The sequence below is a fragment of the Tenrec ecaudatus genome, chromosome 7 (assembly GCF_050624435.1).
Source record: "Tenrec ecaudatus isolate mTenEca1 chromosome 7, mTenEca1.hap1, whole genome shotgun sequence".
Taxonomy (NCBI): domain Eukaryota; kingdom Metazoa; phylum Chordata; class Mammalia; order Afrosoricida; family Tenrecidae; genus Tenrec; species Tenrec ecaudatus.
Genome location: NC_134536.1, coordinates 61,919,965 through 61,936,462, shown reverse-complemented (window position 1 = coordinate 61,936,462; position 16,498 = coordinate 61,919,965). Strand labels below are relative to the sequence as shown.

Sequence of the window (16,498 nt, the reverse complement as noted above, 5' to 3'; positions counted from 1 at the left end):
CAAAGGGCAGCAGCGTGAAAGAGAGGTCAACCAGACGGGATCAGTGGCATTCTCTACTTTCCTTTCTGATGTCTGCTCTTGCTCCAACCGCCATGCTGTCCTGAAAGGTGGCCCAAAGGGAGCCACTTCTCCCTGTTCCTTAGATGGACACAAATTAAAATAAATTCTTATCAGGCCACCACAGCCACTCTCCTCTCACTGGTACTCGATGTTCAAATCCCCAGGGTGTTTTCCTCTGCTCCTCCTGCCATCCTTCCTGGCCTCCCAGGCCAGTCACTAGTCATGACCAAGAGGGAAAGAAACTCACAGCTGCAACCTCAAACTAAGTCCCTTGTCAAACTAAGACAGGAAAAATGCTTCAAAAGATCTACTTCCCCTAACCATTAAAAAATATATATGCAAAACCTGCAATCTAAACCCAGAATATATGTTAACATTATCTTAGAAATCTTGTTTGAATTGTGGGCATAAATCACTGTACCCAATCCAAGTCTCTGGCTCTAATTATCTACATTTGACTTTTAGATATCCCCATGAAGTTTCCACCTATACTTCCTGTCTGTTGAATATTTAACGTGGCATTACTTACGTTGTTCTTCTAAAATCCTTTTGAAGCGTGGGGTACTCTGGCATCTTTCTAATATCTTCCCAATCTTTATCTTACAAAACAAACACACACACAAATGGAATTTGTTACAGAAAATTCAAAAAAATCACCTAATTATGTTTGCTTCAAAATATACAAAATATACTTACAAAATATGTTTGATTTTGAAAAGGAAAACCAATTACCTGCAGGAAATCCCATGACACTAAATATTCGATCTAGTTGATCATGATGAAAAGGATTGCTTGTTTTTATATCTTCCTGACGACAGTGAAAAATAGGTTCTGAAGTTAACAATTCAGCAAATATGCAACCTATTGCCCATATATCTATGAAAGAAGAACAAGTTTTTGTATGCATTTGTTAATTTATTTGGTTATATTTCCTATAGTTACAACCAAAACATAAGAATACTTTGAATGAATTAATGTATAAGGTCCATTAATTCATAAGCAAATATATATATATATATATATATATATATATGACATGAACCACATAACCACATATCAGATTAAAAGCCTTTAGAAACATTTTGGAAATTTCCTGATGCAGATAAATTTGGTTACTTCAGCTTAACAAGTGATAAATCCTTTGTTAACTGTGTTTGTTTGGGGCTGTTGAATCGGATTCAGCTCATAGCAACCCTATATGCACCAGACTGGAACACTGCCCAGTCCAGTGCCATTCTCACACTGGTTCTGAGGCCCTTTTGTTGTAGCCACTGTGTTAATCCATCGCTTTGAGAGCCCTCCTCTTTATCGTTGACTTATTTTCCCAGCAGGGGCTCCTTTCCAGGGACTGGTCTCTCCTGACAACATGTCCAAAGTCTGTGAGACAAAGTCTCGCCATCTTCACTTCTAAGGAGCATTCTGGCTGTACTTCTTCTGAGATAGTTTTGCTTGTTCTTATCACAGAGCACAGTAGTTTCCATATTCTTTGCCAAAACCAACATTCAAAGGCATCAATTCTTCTCCAGTCTTCCTTATTCAATGTCCAACTTCAATATGCATTTGAGGCAAATTAAAAAAATACGGCTTGGGTCAGATGCACCTCAGTCTTTAAAATTTAGTTGTAGGCAAAAAAATCTTCCTAATGTAATTTTTAATTTAATCACTAAAACATTCCACTGATCATCTAACACAGGGCATGATGAAACAATAGCATCAACTATGGTGATATAATTCCTGTCAGCCAACCAAATACAGAATGAAAGAATGTAATTTATTAGATTCTGAATCTATACATTATTTAGACAGTGTTAGACAATTGGGGGAAAGTTGCCTTTTGTTAGCAATGTCAGCTTTTTCAACATATTGTACAGTTCTAGAAGCTGATAAATAATACAAGTAGATGTAGGCACTGCATGAAATCAGTAATGACAGATTGTATCTAAACATAATTACTTAGAGACTCTTCCCACCTACCAAACCAGGAGAGTCAAGGAATCTTTTGAAAATTTGATTAGCCATCTTAAGTCACCAGTCACAGGTTATTCTCTTTGGACTTTTAATGTTAATTTTGCAACCACAACATTATATGCCCAACGGACTACCTGATGTATATGTAAAACCATTTTTGTGAGATCACGTGTGTCCACTTAAAATACATCAAAAACTAAGGTCATGGAATCAGTTCTGACTCACGGCAGCCCAACAGGGTTTCAAAGCTATAGATCTTTTTGTTTGTTTGTTTGCTATAGATCTTTATGGAAACAAACATCCTCATCTTTCTTTCAGGGAGTGGCTAATGGATTTGAACTGCAGACCTTGTAGTTAGCAGTTCAACACTTACTCAACAGCACCAAATGATCACATTCCCTACCTTAATACCTTTGATTACAAAAAATTACTAAATAATTTTTTTACATAGGAGTACAGTATTCAGTAGTCTACTGAAGTTGGGGACCACATTCTGTATATAGGCTAAACAGGAAATAAATTTAATGTATGTACGCTAGAATTAACATTGGTATGCTCTTTCATCAAACAAATTGCCAAATGGAACAAAACAAACAGGGAGGTCGCTTTTGTCTGACCCCATTTAGGAATGATTTCTTTGCACATCAGTTAGTCTTCTGGATAATGGGAGCATATGCCTCTGGCAACCATTTTTTATTATGCCGTTACCTGCCATCTTAAATGGCTCTGAAACATAGCTTAATCACTTTTAATGACACAGCAGGGTCATCATCATCATCATGAGCATCCATCACTAAAGCCTAGGGTAGTGAAACCGTTCAGTGTCTGATTTCTACTTCTTTTTCCCCTTCTACATCATGTGGGGTTGTCACTCTTGTCCCTGATGTGCTGCCTCTGACAGTCCTATCTATCTTCCTTCTGGGCTGGCTCTCCCCTGCAGTCAGAGGAGACTACCGTGATTCTGATATGCTACCTATCACGTTGATCTGCAGCGTATCCTCTGTTCAAAGGATGGGAGGCAGGATCTCGATTTCCCTAAGAACTGCTATGAAAAGGAATCTTGAGGTAGCAGGCCAGGGGTGGGGGTGGCAGGGTGAGGATTCTAGAGTTTCCTGCTTCATAGACAGTTCTAATTTTAAATAGTTACCCCTCAGCTCTATTTTATGAATCTGTTTCCTCTATAAACCTCCACTGATACAAAATCATCAAGCTTTCTTTTTTAATATCCTCTGAATAGGAATAATGCTGTTTCTGACATGGACCAGGCCTGGAGAGAATGAGAATGAGTAGATGTACGTACACCTACATGTCTGCTTTAAATGTCTCGTGAGCCCAAAGAGAACAGATTTGGGGTTATTCTTATTCTGTGCTTTCTTCTCCCTCCTGACTTCTAACCAACATGGGTAATTGGGACTCGATTAAAGTTGGAAAATAGTGATTATGCTTTTATCTTTAAGTGGAAAATCTCGTTAACTGAGCAAGAATGTTACACCAAAAGCAACAACAAACAACTCACTTTCCATGAATCAACACTGACTCAGAGTAGAACTGCCCCTGTGAGTTTCTGAGACTGTTTGTCTTTATGAGAGTAGAAAGCCCCGTCTTTCTCCTGAGGAGCAGCTGGTGGTTTCAAACTACTGAGCTTGTAGGGAGCAGCCCAATGCATAACTACTTGCCACCAGGGTGTTGGGTGTTAAAATTCCATTTCAGTTCTCCTAACCCTAAGAAAATTAGATCTACAGTCGGTTTTCCATTCATACCCAGCAACTTTTATTCCATGACCGCTACCACCAATTCTATTATCATTTCAACACTAGAGCTAAAATTACCCAGGAACCTGCATCTCTCGAAGCATGGGCTCTAGGCCCAGCACACACAACAGAAAAGCTTGAGAGTACATATTTAAAAGTAGGTCCTGTCATGAACCAGCTGTGTAAGAATCTTTGGGAGGGGGTGAAACAGACTGGTGGGGAGCCATTTATTTTAACAGACAGTTTTGGTGGACTGGCTTTTCTTAATAATCATCTCTCTTCTTGAGATGGGTGTCCTCGTGTTTGGTGAGAGACAAAACACATGGAGTGCAGCTGTCCTCACATCCTCTACTCACACCGTCAACCACCCTCACAGTCCGCGCCCAGCCCCCTTCCCTGGCTTGCATTCAGTTTCTTCCTGACCTTCTAAGATTGTCTAAGGGATTTATTTTACTGTTTCCAATAAGGACTAAAGGAAACATAACTCGCAGCAAATGTAAGCGTGTAGTTTGAAAAGTCTCACAATGGAGCCCCTCACTCTAAGTTACTCATTGGAATGTAAATCACCAGGCTTTTCCCATCTTGGGGCCACCACTCCACCCCTTCCACTGCCTGCCTATAATTCTCCTCCCTACACCCTCCTCAGAGAGCGGCCTTGGCCGCAGCTGATAGAGTGTCCCTGCCAGCCTCTTATCTGCGGCCACCCTGTGGGCTCAACTGTAAAGGGGGAGGGTCTACGGTCGTCTCACAATCCTAGAGGGGCAGACACACTGGTTTTCCTCACGGTTCTGAGATGACTCAGAAGCTTTCTCCCCAAGTTAACAGAAATATTCAACCCTATTCATTAAAAATTTACAACATAGCCTGTGCTGTGAGTGCTGCCCCAGTTCCCACCTGGGAGAAAACCTATGTGTGTTCTGCATGGGTCTGAGTTTTGCAGAACTCAGAGGTCCTGGACTGGAGGCAGCACTGTGTTTTGTTTGCCTTCATTGCTTATGGCCAAGTGAATTATCAGTCTCATCCTTCCCAATCTAAGACTTCACTCAGAGGGACCTGGGTGCCGCCAACGCTCGCTTAACACGGATCCTGCTCACATACATAGTTTTCAATCATCTCGTATTCTAATGTCTCTCTGAAAAGGAGCTCAGTGAAAGTAACTGAATGTAGTCAAAAATTGATACAAGCCTAATATCAGTTAATAAACTAGTCAGTAAAAGAAACTTTTTAAGAAATACATCTTCCACCAACCCCCGAGGATGATATTACTGCTCAGAGAAGCCGATGCACAGAGAGGACCATAAGGCCGGCTCCACCACTAGACACAACATCCTTCACTGACCCATAGTGCTATGGGGGACAACACTAGAGACACAGTGTGAGAATTGTGCCCAACCTGACCCGATGTAACACTACAGGCACAAAGCAGCAAGAGGAGCAAAGCAATGAAGTCCCCATGGAAAACCAAAAATACTTTGGAGCCAGGGCGTGGCACCCCATCAGACTCCATCAGAAAACATTCCTAAAGGTTAAAAAAAAAAATCTGTAACTATTTATAGGCTTTCCTTTTTGTTGTTGTTGGGGTTTTTGTTGCTGTTTTCTTTTGCTCTGTCTTGTTTTTGTGCTTATTGTCTCTGCATGTCTATCTACATAAGAAGGGAGGGATAAACAATCTGGAGGAGAAAACAACAGGACCAATGGTTCTGAGGGGGACAAGGGAGAAGGGGAGATGGTGGAAAGGAGGGGGGGTGTCAACAAACCCTTGGACAACAGAACAACAAGTGATCCAAAATCAATGGCAAGGAGGGCACAGGATGCCTGATGGGGCTTGATTAAGGGCAATGTAGCTGAGAGGACTTACAGAAACCCAAATGAGGGGCAAACATGATAGTAGGACAAGAGGAAAATAAAATAGAAGAAAGAACTAGAAAGCAAAGAACATTTATAGAGGCCTAAATAAAGGCATGTACACATGTAACTACATTTATACATAACAATAGGGATAGAGCTATGTACATATATTTATATGTTAAGTATTAAGGTAGCAAACAGACATTGGGCTTCTACTCAAGTACTCCCTCAACAAAAGAACACTTTGTTCTAATAACCTGGCATTCTGTGATGCTCATCTTCCCTGACATAATCCCTGAGGACAAAATGGGTACATAAGCAAATGTGGTGGAAAAAGCTGATGGTGCCTGGCTATCAAAAGATATAGCATCTGGGGTCTTAAAGGCTTGAAGATAAACAAGTAGGCCTCTATCTGAGAAGCAATAAAGCTCACATGGAAGAAGCATACCAGCCTGTGTGATCATGAGGTGCAGATAAGATCAGGTATCAGGCATCAAAGACACAGAACAAAAAATATCAATGTGAATGAAAAGGAGTGCAGAGTGGAGACCCAAAGCCCATCTATAGACAACTGGTCATCCCCTTACAGAATGGTCACAAAGAAGAGATGAGCCAGTCAGGGTGCTGTATAGCACCAATGAAACATACAATGTTCCTCTAATTCTTTAATGCTCCCTACCCCTACCCTACTCTCATGACCTCAATTCTACCTTACAAATCCGGCTAGACCGGAGCATGTACACTGGTACAGATAAGGGAATCCAGGACAGATAAACCCCTCAGGACCAATCGTGGGGATAGTGATACCAGGAGGGGAAGGGGAAGGTGGGGGGAGAAAGGAGGAACAGATTACAATGATCGACATATTGCCCCCTTCCAGGGGGACAGACAACAGAAAAGTAGGTGAAGGGAGACAGCGGTCGGTGTAAGACATGAAAAAATATATATGTACATTATCAAGGGTTTATGAGAGAGGGGAGTAGGAAAGGGGAGGAAATGAGTAGATACCAAGGTCTCAAGTGGAAAGAAAAGGTTTTGAAAATGATGGCAACATATGTACAAATGTGCTTGACACAAAGGATTTTTGTCTGGATTGTGATAAGAGCTGTAAGAGCTCCTAATACAATGATTTTTAAAAAGAATACATCTCCCAAATCCAGGTAGCTTTCTGAACGAGCCATTCATTTTTAACGATTTCTTCTTTTGCTATTCTTTGTACCCCTTCAGCCCATTCATGATCTGTGGGGCATCCAGCGACCACTTACACTTGTCTCCTGTGGCATTCACTGGGCAGCTGCCTTCTCACTGACCGTGCACGTGGCCTTAGGGGAGGGCCTCTGTGACTGTTTGACATCTAGTAAGCGGGTATCATGTAGGCAATACATCTTGGAGGTGTGATTTTGAAAAGCCTTTATCTCTTGGTTTCTTTAAGTTCTATTAAAATTGAGTGGAACAGGTGATTTTCAAAATTCTTCTTGTTAACCCCAGTACAAAAATACAGTTGATGACTGGACAAAAATGGCTCCCCCTAGGGCTTGAAGACTCCACCTCTGGGGGTGGGGGAGGAGCAGCTGCCAGGTGGGGCCGAGTGCAAGCACACTACACAGGCAAACCCAGGCAGGCAAAGAGGAAGGAATCTGGGAAGAAGCCCAAGATTATTCCCAGCAAGAAAAATAGGCCAGTACCTTCCTTCAGCCAGGGAATCAGGCTACCGACTTACATTTACCATTTGTTATTGAAGATTCATAAACTGTCACTAATTTTAACATTTTAAAAAGATGCCACTGCCCTCTTGCCACCATCATGGTGAGGTGCGGTGGGGTGGACTAAACACTTACACAGGAGGAGTAAACGTCCAAGGGACGCTTAAAACTCAAGTTTTGTGTCAAAAGAATTCATTCTTTATGTTCAATGACAAAATGACATTTGGTGGCAGGGGAGCCCCCAACAGTGAGAAAACTCCTTCTGGTGTAGGGAGAGCAAGGTTTTCTGGCTGTCAGTGGATCTGGGCAGTTCCTCAATATTCCCTTCCCACTGCTCTCTCTCGAGAACACTGGCTTTGATGAAAGAAAAGATACCTCCGTATTACAATTCACCTTCAAGATATTTCTCTCGGAAAGCCTTGCCCGTCAGCCTCTCAGCATGGTTCATGTCCTGACTGACGTGCTCCAAACAAATGTAGAAATAATTGTGGCTGGGGTGGGTTTCGTTCTTATTGATGATTTCTGGACGCACCTTGCCACTGGGATCCGGTAAAAGGGTGTGTGGAATATAACCCCCATCAGAGCTAAAATCACCCTGGGCTCCTCTCCACCCCCCAGATCAAACATACTAAAATTAGGGGAAAGTTCTGAAATTTCTGTGGATTCTACCTACAAATGTGGGCTTTAAGGTTTTGTAAGTGCCATACCAAGATTATGGGGAATCATCCTCAGGGGCAATCCACTGGCAGCTGCTTCTTTCTTCCCATCTCTGGTGTCCGCAAGTCACTGTGGTCACCAGAACCCTTTCCAACCCTCACGGTCCACAGAGGAGGTGGTGAGGAGCCGCAAGACAGGAGGTCCCAAGATGAGACCATAGCTCCTTGGTGGATACTGGGCCGCCCGGCTCAGGGCTGGAATCATAGCAGAAGGTCAGCAATGTTCCACCTCTTTTTTGGCCTTTTTAACTGGCAGAGAAATCTTATATATTTCAGGTGACTGTGCACTGTTTGAAATTGCCTTTCTCACAGTGGTTCCATGGTCCCAGGAATATCGGATTTTCAGGTGCTCTAAATTGTAGGTGCCTGTCAGTGGATCACAGGTGATGTCAGATGATGTCAATAGAAGATTATGCAGCATTCAGGGAGACTATGCATCCCACACAATATGCATCAAAATTAGCATTCCACATCAAAATCTCAGAAATTCTTCTTGATTCAGCATACCTTCCCTTAACGAAATAGTATCAACAAAGCATTCAAAGTGAAAATAATTGGGTTGTGAAAGGGTTAAAAATATACATATGCTTGAGGAGGGCTCAAAGAGTGTCTCTGTACACGGTTTCCAGGGTCGCATGACTTTACACAAGCAGACAGCCTTATCTTTCTCCCTGGGAGTGACTGGGGGGCTGCTAAGTGACTTGCAGTTAGCAGTCAACACTTACCCGACAGCCCCTACTGAGAGTGTGTTTAGAACAGGTTTTCTCACTTTTAAAAAGTGAGTTAGATAGAATGTCCTGAGCACTTCCACAATACCAGACTGCATCTATTTCATACCTTAGTGGGGAGAAAGAGCAGGCCCAAAAATTGCCACGGCAAGAGAGGAAGAGCAGCCATGGTGTTGCTGGTTGAGGAAAAGATGTGGCTGACTGGCTTTCCCCACACAGCAGGGGCTGACTCTCCAACACACTGCCTTAGACTTGTTTGTCAGTTTGGAAAGAAAACAGGTCTATTTTCTTTCCCCAGTTCTTTCACCAATAGCTAGATGAACACAGAATAACATTTGCATGTTACTGTTCCCATAGTTAATCCAAGTAGATCAAATACTTCTATTATTGAAAAGAAGCAGCTTTCTTCTCTTAAGAGAACCACATTCTCCAAGAGAGTTAAAAATCCAAAGCTACCAGAATGTAAAATCTAGAAATACAGGAGAAAATAGGGATTTTCCAAAGAGCCATAAAGTGCTTTTTTTAACCACATAACTTTATTATTATATTATCTGGTACTTATTATAGTACAATGCCAAGATAATAAATCATTTTGTATTTACTTACCAATGGCTTTTGTATAGTGTCTGGCACCCAGCAAAAGCTCTGGAGCCCGATACCAAAATGTCACCACTACTGGATCCAAATCTGCTAGCGGCTTCAGAGGTGAATTGAATAATCTGGCAAAACCCATGTCAGCTAAAATAGAAAACAAATACAAAAGTCAGCTCGACAAGCTAACAGAACCATGTAAGATTGGCATCAACGGCTGCTAACCTCAAAAGGGAGCTCTGTCCCTCCCTTCTGTTTGACCGGTGTTGTGCACCTGGTCCCAGATGGGAATTACCTCAGTGACCTTTCGTGTCCCCCCTCTGAAGTTGATACTCTGACTTACCTGAGGTCTTGTGAGAACAGTTAGAATTAGAATCCAGGGATGGCTTCAGATTCCTGGCTTTCATTGAGTTAACAAAATATTCTTTTCTTTTTTAAAAAAAATATGTATATCTAAAGCTTCCGTGATTTATTATGACTCCTCTTTGCCTCAAACTCCAAAACCAAACTCACTGCTATCAAGATGATTCTGATTCGTGCAACACCAGTGAACAGTGTACAAATGTCCCTGGGGGTTCCGAGACATTAGAGTCACTCTTTACAGAAACGGAAAGCCTCATCTTTCTCCCAAGGAGCACCTGATGGTTTCAAGCACCAACCTTGTGGCTAGCAGTTCAACATGTAACCCACTAAGCCACCAGGGCTCCAACCCTGTAAACCAGTGGTTCTCAACCTTCCTAATGCCCAGGCCCTTTAATACAGTTCCTCATGTTATGGTGACCCCCAACCGTCAGTAATGTGTTTTCCGATGGTCTTAGGTGACCCCTGTGAAAGGGTCTTTCAACCCCCAAAGGGGTCGCAACCCACAGGTTGAGAACCGCTGCTGTATACCTACACACCTAAAACCGGCTGTATCTAGTTCTACGTGCACTGGGCCAGCTCCCACAGGCTGATGAGAACCAATGGTGAGCATCTGCATTCAAGCTGGTGCCTTGAAAAATGGCAATGCAGAGTATGGACATGATGGGAACCAGCAGCAGCTAGAGTTGCTTGTTTTTTCACCCAAGAGTCAATTGTTGAACATTTACCAACACAGCATTGTTAGTAATACAAGTTTCAATAGGTACCGAACACATGAGAGAGAGTTTACTCAGTTTAGCATTTAACACCAAAGCTAGTAGATTTAAATATTAGGAAGGAAGAAAGAAAATACCTTCTCTATTACTGTAAGAAATACCTTATACAAAGTTTTCTCATCCATCCTACCTTTCCTCATAAGAACAGTTTTAAGTATTTTGCTCCCCATTTCGTAGTTAGACAATTCTAAGGCCCAAGGGAATTAAGCGACTTGCCATGGTCATAAGATATGCCAAATTTAATTTTTTTTTTAAACTGAAATTTAGGAACTAGTCTAAACCCCAGATCTGATATTTTATAAACTATACACATGATAATTACAAGTGACAAAGGCAAAGTGTCACAGGAATGATAAATCTCCATCATCTGAAATACACAATATACACAGTTCATTTGATTATATGAAGGGTCGCAAGGTGCTGTACTATATAATGCATTGACAACATGGAGCAGTTTCAACTAAAGAGTAACATTCGTTTTAATATTAACATGCTATGATAGCACACACACTAACATTTTAACGTACCGTGATTTTGTTTCAGGAGAGTTTGAGCAATCTTCAAGACTTTCTGAGAAGGCTTTGAAAAACCCTGGCCTTAAAATATAAAGTTGTCCAGAAATACATATTCAAAAGTTCGCTCTTTTTCTTTTTTCTTTCTCTCTCTCTTTCTGTCTCAGCAGTTATATTGACATATAATTCAGCTTTTTCTTTTTTAACTGCATGTCTGGATAGTAAACCAGGATAGTCAAGATCATCCCACCAGGCTGCACTTACTTCAAAGCACTGCCAGGTACCTTCAATAGATGCTGAATGTTGTTGATACAAAGCAATACAAGCAAAATACTGTTTTGTCTATTGATATCTAAAGTTCATATTTCTGTCCTTATTCTCTACTTGCTTAGTTTTCTCTAAGCCCCACTTATTCATAGTCAAATGAAATCAATATTAGTAAGAAGCAATAAATATTAAGAATATTTATTTGCTGTTTAACTTTAAATGAGTATTAAACCATTAAAAAATAATTACCAATGCATGCTAAAAGTAACTCACCTAAACATTACTAACAGTTGCTTCCCTAATATTAAACATGAACATTTACTGACACACCACTTAAGTAATGTATCTTTCCACAAACATGTATCGGGTGAAGCCGTTGCAGTCAATGGACAATGGTACCGGCTCACTGTCACTCTTCAGGGCAGAGCAGAACTGCACCACTGGGCTTCCATACCCGTAAACTTTACAGAGCTGGCAGCAGCATCTTTCGCCAATGGAGTCACTGGTGGTTTTAAACCATTGACCTTTCTTGTTATTGTTACACTATGCCACCAGGGCTCCTTCAGGTCGTGATTGGTAAGTTATCAGATGAGAGAAAGAGGCAAAAGACAAGGTCTACCACTAGGAAACTTACAAGGCAAGATGGCAAAATACATGAAAATAAAAATTTTTTAAAGAAACATTTCTACTAGTTTCTACTGCATTCCACATTATTTAAGGGAAGGGTCTCTGTCTCTTACATGGTTTAATTTGGACAATATTTACTAAATGTCTGTGAAAGTGAACTAAATTGAAAGTGGAATGTGAATTGGATGATGCAAGATAAATCATTCTGAATAATGATTTATAAATAAAAGGCAATAAACATTTTTGTAAGGCCAGGGAGGAAGGCTGCTAGGCAGGGCAAGGCTGAGGGGCAGGAAGGGACAGTGCATAAGGTGGCTTTGAGAAGTTCATGAGAAAATGCCATTGTGGTTTAATCTCATTTCTCCATAAACTACTTGAAGTCCTCTCATACTTTCTACTCAACTATGCTTTTCCTTTTTTGTCTAAAAACAACTATATTAAAATGCTAAGAATGGGCATTTAGTGTTATTAGTTCTTAAAAGATAATGTGCTCTTAAAATAAAAAATGTCAACCATTTAATTGATTCTTTGCTAGACTTCTACTTATTAATCATTGTTTACTTTTAACCTTGGTTTTATCTCTAATCTTGGAATAGCAAACCTAAAACTCTTAAGAGCAAGGCAAGTGAGTTGGCTTAGCTAAAGTAAGGAATTTATCTAGGGGGATAGAGAGAGATTTGGGAATATTAAGAAGGTAGTAAGTATGTGTGACTGGGATGAATGCGAGGATGATATAAACAAAGGAGAGTGGGAGTGATGATAATTTGTCTGGAGACAATGGAGCACAAGGTGACAGCAAGACCTACGAAGGCTTCACTCAGGTAGGGCAAGAGAACAGAAACAAAAATCCGGTCTCAGAACCATGTGCACAGACTATAAAATGTTGAGATTGTAAAGATTTACAAATTCCCTGGAGAAGTCTAAGTAAAAGGAGCTCCTGTGTCAAGTGTGAGCACCTAGGGTGTTGAAGAAGAGATAGAGGCACTGATTAACAGAATGCTGAGGTAACAGCAAGAACTGTAGGTAGAAAAATAGAACGCATGCTGTCATGTAGTGCGAAGGAGAGAAGACCATTAAGTCTCAAAACCCAGTTGGTCAGAAGAACAAAGTGCCCAAGGAAGTAAAGGAGACTGGCAACTAAATACGGGCCATTGGCTCAGGTGCAACGGTGGTCACAGTACCCTTTCGAGAGCAGTTTCTACCCCGGAATGGAATGGGAGGCCCTGTTACAGCACACCAGAGAAAGAAGAGCCAAGGGGTGAGCATCATGTGTTCCAGACGGAAAACAAGAAATAGGAAAAGGCTGAGGAAGACAAGATAGATATAAAAAGATTTGTGCTCAGGTTGAGAAGAGACCGTGACTTGTTAAAGGTGAAGAGGAGAAACTTGAGGTGGAGAAACTGTGATCCCAGGGATCGAAGTACACACAGGGTGGAAGGGGATTTGGAAAGTAGATCAAGTACTAGTAGACAGGGCTTGGGGAAAACAGAGTCACTCTCTGAGACTGTTTCAAAGGCATGGGGGTGCTAAGGAACATGGAGGTCAGTGAGGTCACAGCAGATGGCATTAGTACTACCTGGCAGCAAGGTGCAATGGAAAGACGCTCTGACCTTCAAACTCAAGGCCGAGCTTTAAAAGGCCAACCAAGTTGCTGCCACTCTAAATCCGGAGTATCTTATCTCTAACAGCCACCACAGAGGGTGGCTGTATAAAATAAAGGAGGTAATGTAGGAAAACACTGTGGCACTGTGGAACACGCTGTTTCTTTTACGGTCTTATTTATGGGGTCAGATGGAGTGAGGAGGACCATCTGCTAGCTCTCTTTCACCTCATCGTACAAACAGGAGATAGTCAAGAAGTGCCTCTGGTCTAAGTGTATGAGAGAGGAATAAAAAGAAGCATGCCCACAAAACCACTCATTTTCACATATATATGAGAAGCGAGGAGTATGAGTGGGGAGGGGCAGAAAGATGAAAAGAAAAGACCAGAGAAGGAAAACAGCTACCTGGTGTACTTCATTAACATTGACACATTTTTAATGACTCTGAATCTCAGTCTTAGAATACTTAGGAGAGCTATAAAGAAAGGGAAATTGGCTTAGAACATCAGTTTCCAAACATATTTGGCCTACAGCTCTCTTTTCAGAGGGAAAGGGGGTAGAAATGGCTCAGGGTCCCTTTAGCAAGGAAGAGCTTTTGTTCTACAGCCTAAAATTCAGAAGAAAGAGTAGGCATCTGCTTTTGCAGCCTCCCTAGATCAGTCCACCACCACCACATACACCACCACCACCACCACCACCACCACCCAGTTCTAAACTGCTTCTTCAGGGACTAGGCTTAGGGATCAAGTGAAGAAGCTGAAGACTAAGGAACAGGGCAAGCTTGGTTGAGGTAGCATAAAATAAATCAGTACTAGGTTAAGGCAGCACAATTATCTATCACCACAGCATGACACTCTCTTTAATAGCAAAGAAAGCAGGCTGGCAAAATACAATTTTAAATTCTTTTTATAAACATTGATCCATTCAATAAATACAATTTCTATTAAGAAAAATTAGAAATAGCATGTATTAACTGACTTCCCCCAAAGCTATCAAAGGTATAAATGTTACTGATTTCTTTTTGAATGTTCAAGGTTGGAAAACCACTAGCACACAGATAAGCCTCTTGCCAGTGCTTCAAACTAGGGTAGTCCAGTAAGAAAGCTGGGAACACATATATTCATTTAGAAAAGAGATGTTGGTTCTTGGCACACCATCTGCAGGCAGGCCTGAAGGGCAGGGAGGAGGGGTGCCCATGAGGCATATGGGGTGGGGTGGGGGCAGAGGAATTGTCCTCGGGAAGGGAACGTGGTAAAAGCTGAGGCAAATGTAAGATTGAAGGGACTGTGCCTGGGTGACTGTGTAGGGCAGTAGTAATAGTGTAACACAGGCTTAAGGCATTGCATGGCAATTGGGTATCAAATCCCAGTGATGAATCATAGAATCTTATTTTGGGACTAACCCTGAAGGTAATAAATCATCTATATTTCCCAACCTCTTCTCTAAAACTATTATGGGGAAGTAAGTTTAAAACTAACTGTCTAAATAAGAGAATCAAAGAGAAAAACCATTTGTGCAGTCACTTCAGTTTCTGAATGAACTATTTTAGGCATTATTACCTACCTATTTTGACTCTCCCCCTCTCGGGACCTTCTCCCATTACTAGGATATTTGCTGGTTTCTAGAAATAAAAATAGAGCACTCAAGTTACTACGTTTATTTATTTATTTTTTGACATGCTCTAAAAGGGAGGTAAAAGTTCTTACAATATGGAAATATCAATCTATATTTTCATCAAAACTATAAGCAAATGTCTAAGCACCCTCCTACACAGTTAAAGCACTTGCCATATTTGAAATTAATACTAACTTTAATGAATCATCCTTGTGATAGAAATTATATCATATAAATAAATACAAAGTCATTAAATAATTTTAATCATTCCACAGGGAAAAAAACCATCATTTTAAAAAAAAGGTCCAATAAATTGTAAACTGTCTGCTAACTGCCCATGACAAAGTATTGGAAATTTAATATAAAACTGAGAGTTTTGTATAATATTTCAAACCACCACAAAAATTTTCAATTTTATATTGAAACTTCAAATCCATAACATAATTACCTTCATTTAAGTGAAGCAACTGGAATGTTCCTTTCTAAAGGTTTTTAAACTACTATAGAAGAGCTGGTCAACAGACTCCATGAGAATTCATGCATCTTTGAAGTTATGGCGCATGCATAGTGAGAAACTGAAACTAGACGTTCAAGACGTAGAAAAATGAAACCACAATGACTCCTGAACTGCAAGGGGAAAACAAGTGAGCTATAACTGTATTGGCCATCTTTTAAGTCACCCTTATTTGTAGACATCTAGAAGCACAAGAACTGTGGGAATGGACTCTGTTTATTTGTGGAGGGCAAGTAAGTCTCCTTTGTAAACTATCTGGAGACAACGTTTATGTGTTTTTAACTTATTGGATTTACTTATTCATTTAGTGAATCTATTTTTAGGTGTTTGTCCAGGGACAAAGAATCATATTAAGCACCCTGAGGAAAGATAAAAGTTAACAAAGTCCCTAACTTCCAGATGCTAACTATGTTAGCAGAAATAAAAAATCACAAGTTCTGTGCGATGTTTGTAGCTAGTGCACTATATGAGTTCTTATAGGCAGGATTCCAGTTTGGGTTGAAGAGATTAAAACGGATTGCTTTAAGATACCATCAAGTAAAACCAGCGATTCCTTTGCTAAGGAATATACGAAGGGGTACCCCCCGCCCAAAAAAATGGGTAAAAAGCTCTGCTGGGTGAAGTGTCTGTAGTTGTATTTTTCCCACCAAGTGAGCAACAGAGCAACCTGCTCTCAGGGAGGGCACCCAGCGGCAATGCCTGGGAAGGTTCGCTCTGGTCACAGTGAATTTTTTCATACAAGCAGTATCACTTGAACCTCATTTTTTGTGACGGCTGATTTAAGAGAACATTGTGCAGCTGGGAAATTTTGTTTCTTGCTCAGGAAAAATGCTGCAGAAACTGTTGTGATGATAAGCACAGCT

The 16,498-nt window shown here is 40.9% G+C and overlaps 1 protein-coding gene across 4 annotated transcripts in view; it reads right to left on the bottom strand.

Moving 5' to 3' along the window:
* Positions 1-16,498, bottom strand: part of CDK19 (cyclin dependent kinase 19) — a 186,982-nt gene that overhangs the window by 19,644 nt on the left and 150,840 nt on the right. For all 4 annotated transcript variants that reach the window (XM_075554673.1, XM_075554670.1, XM_075554672.1 and 1 more), the window contains 4 exons: positions 15,071-15,128; positions 9,381-9,512; positions 793-936; positions 590-659 (listed from right to left, as the gene is read on the bottom strand). In XM_075554673.1, coding sequence (XP_075410788.1) covers positions 590-659; positions 793-936; positions 9,381-9,512; positions 15,071-15,128 — 404 coding nt within the window. The remainder of the gene's footprint in view (positions 1-589; positions 660-792; positions 937-9,380; positions 9,513-15,070; positions 15,129-16,498) is intronic.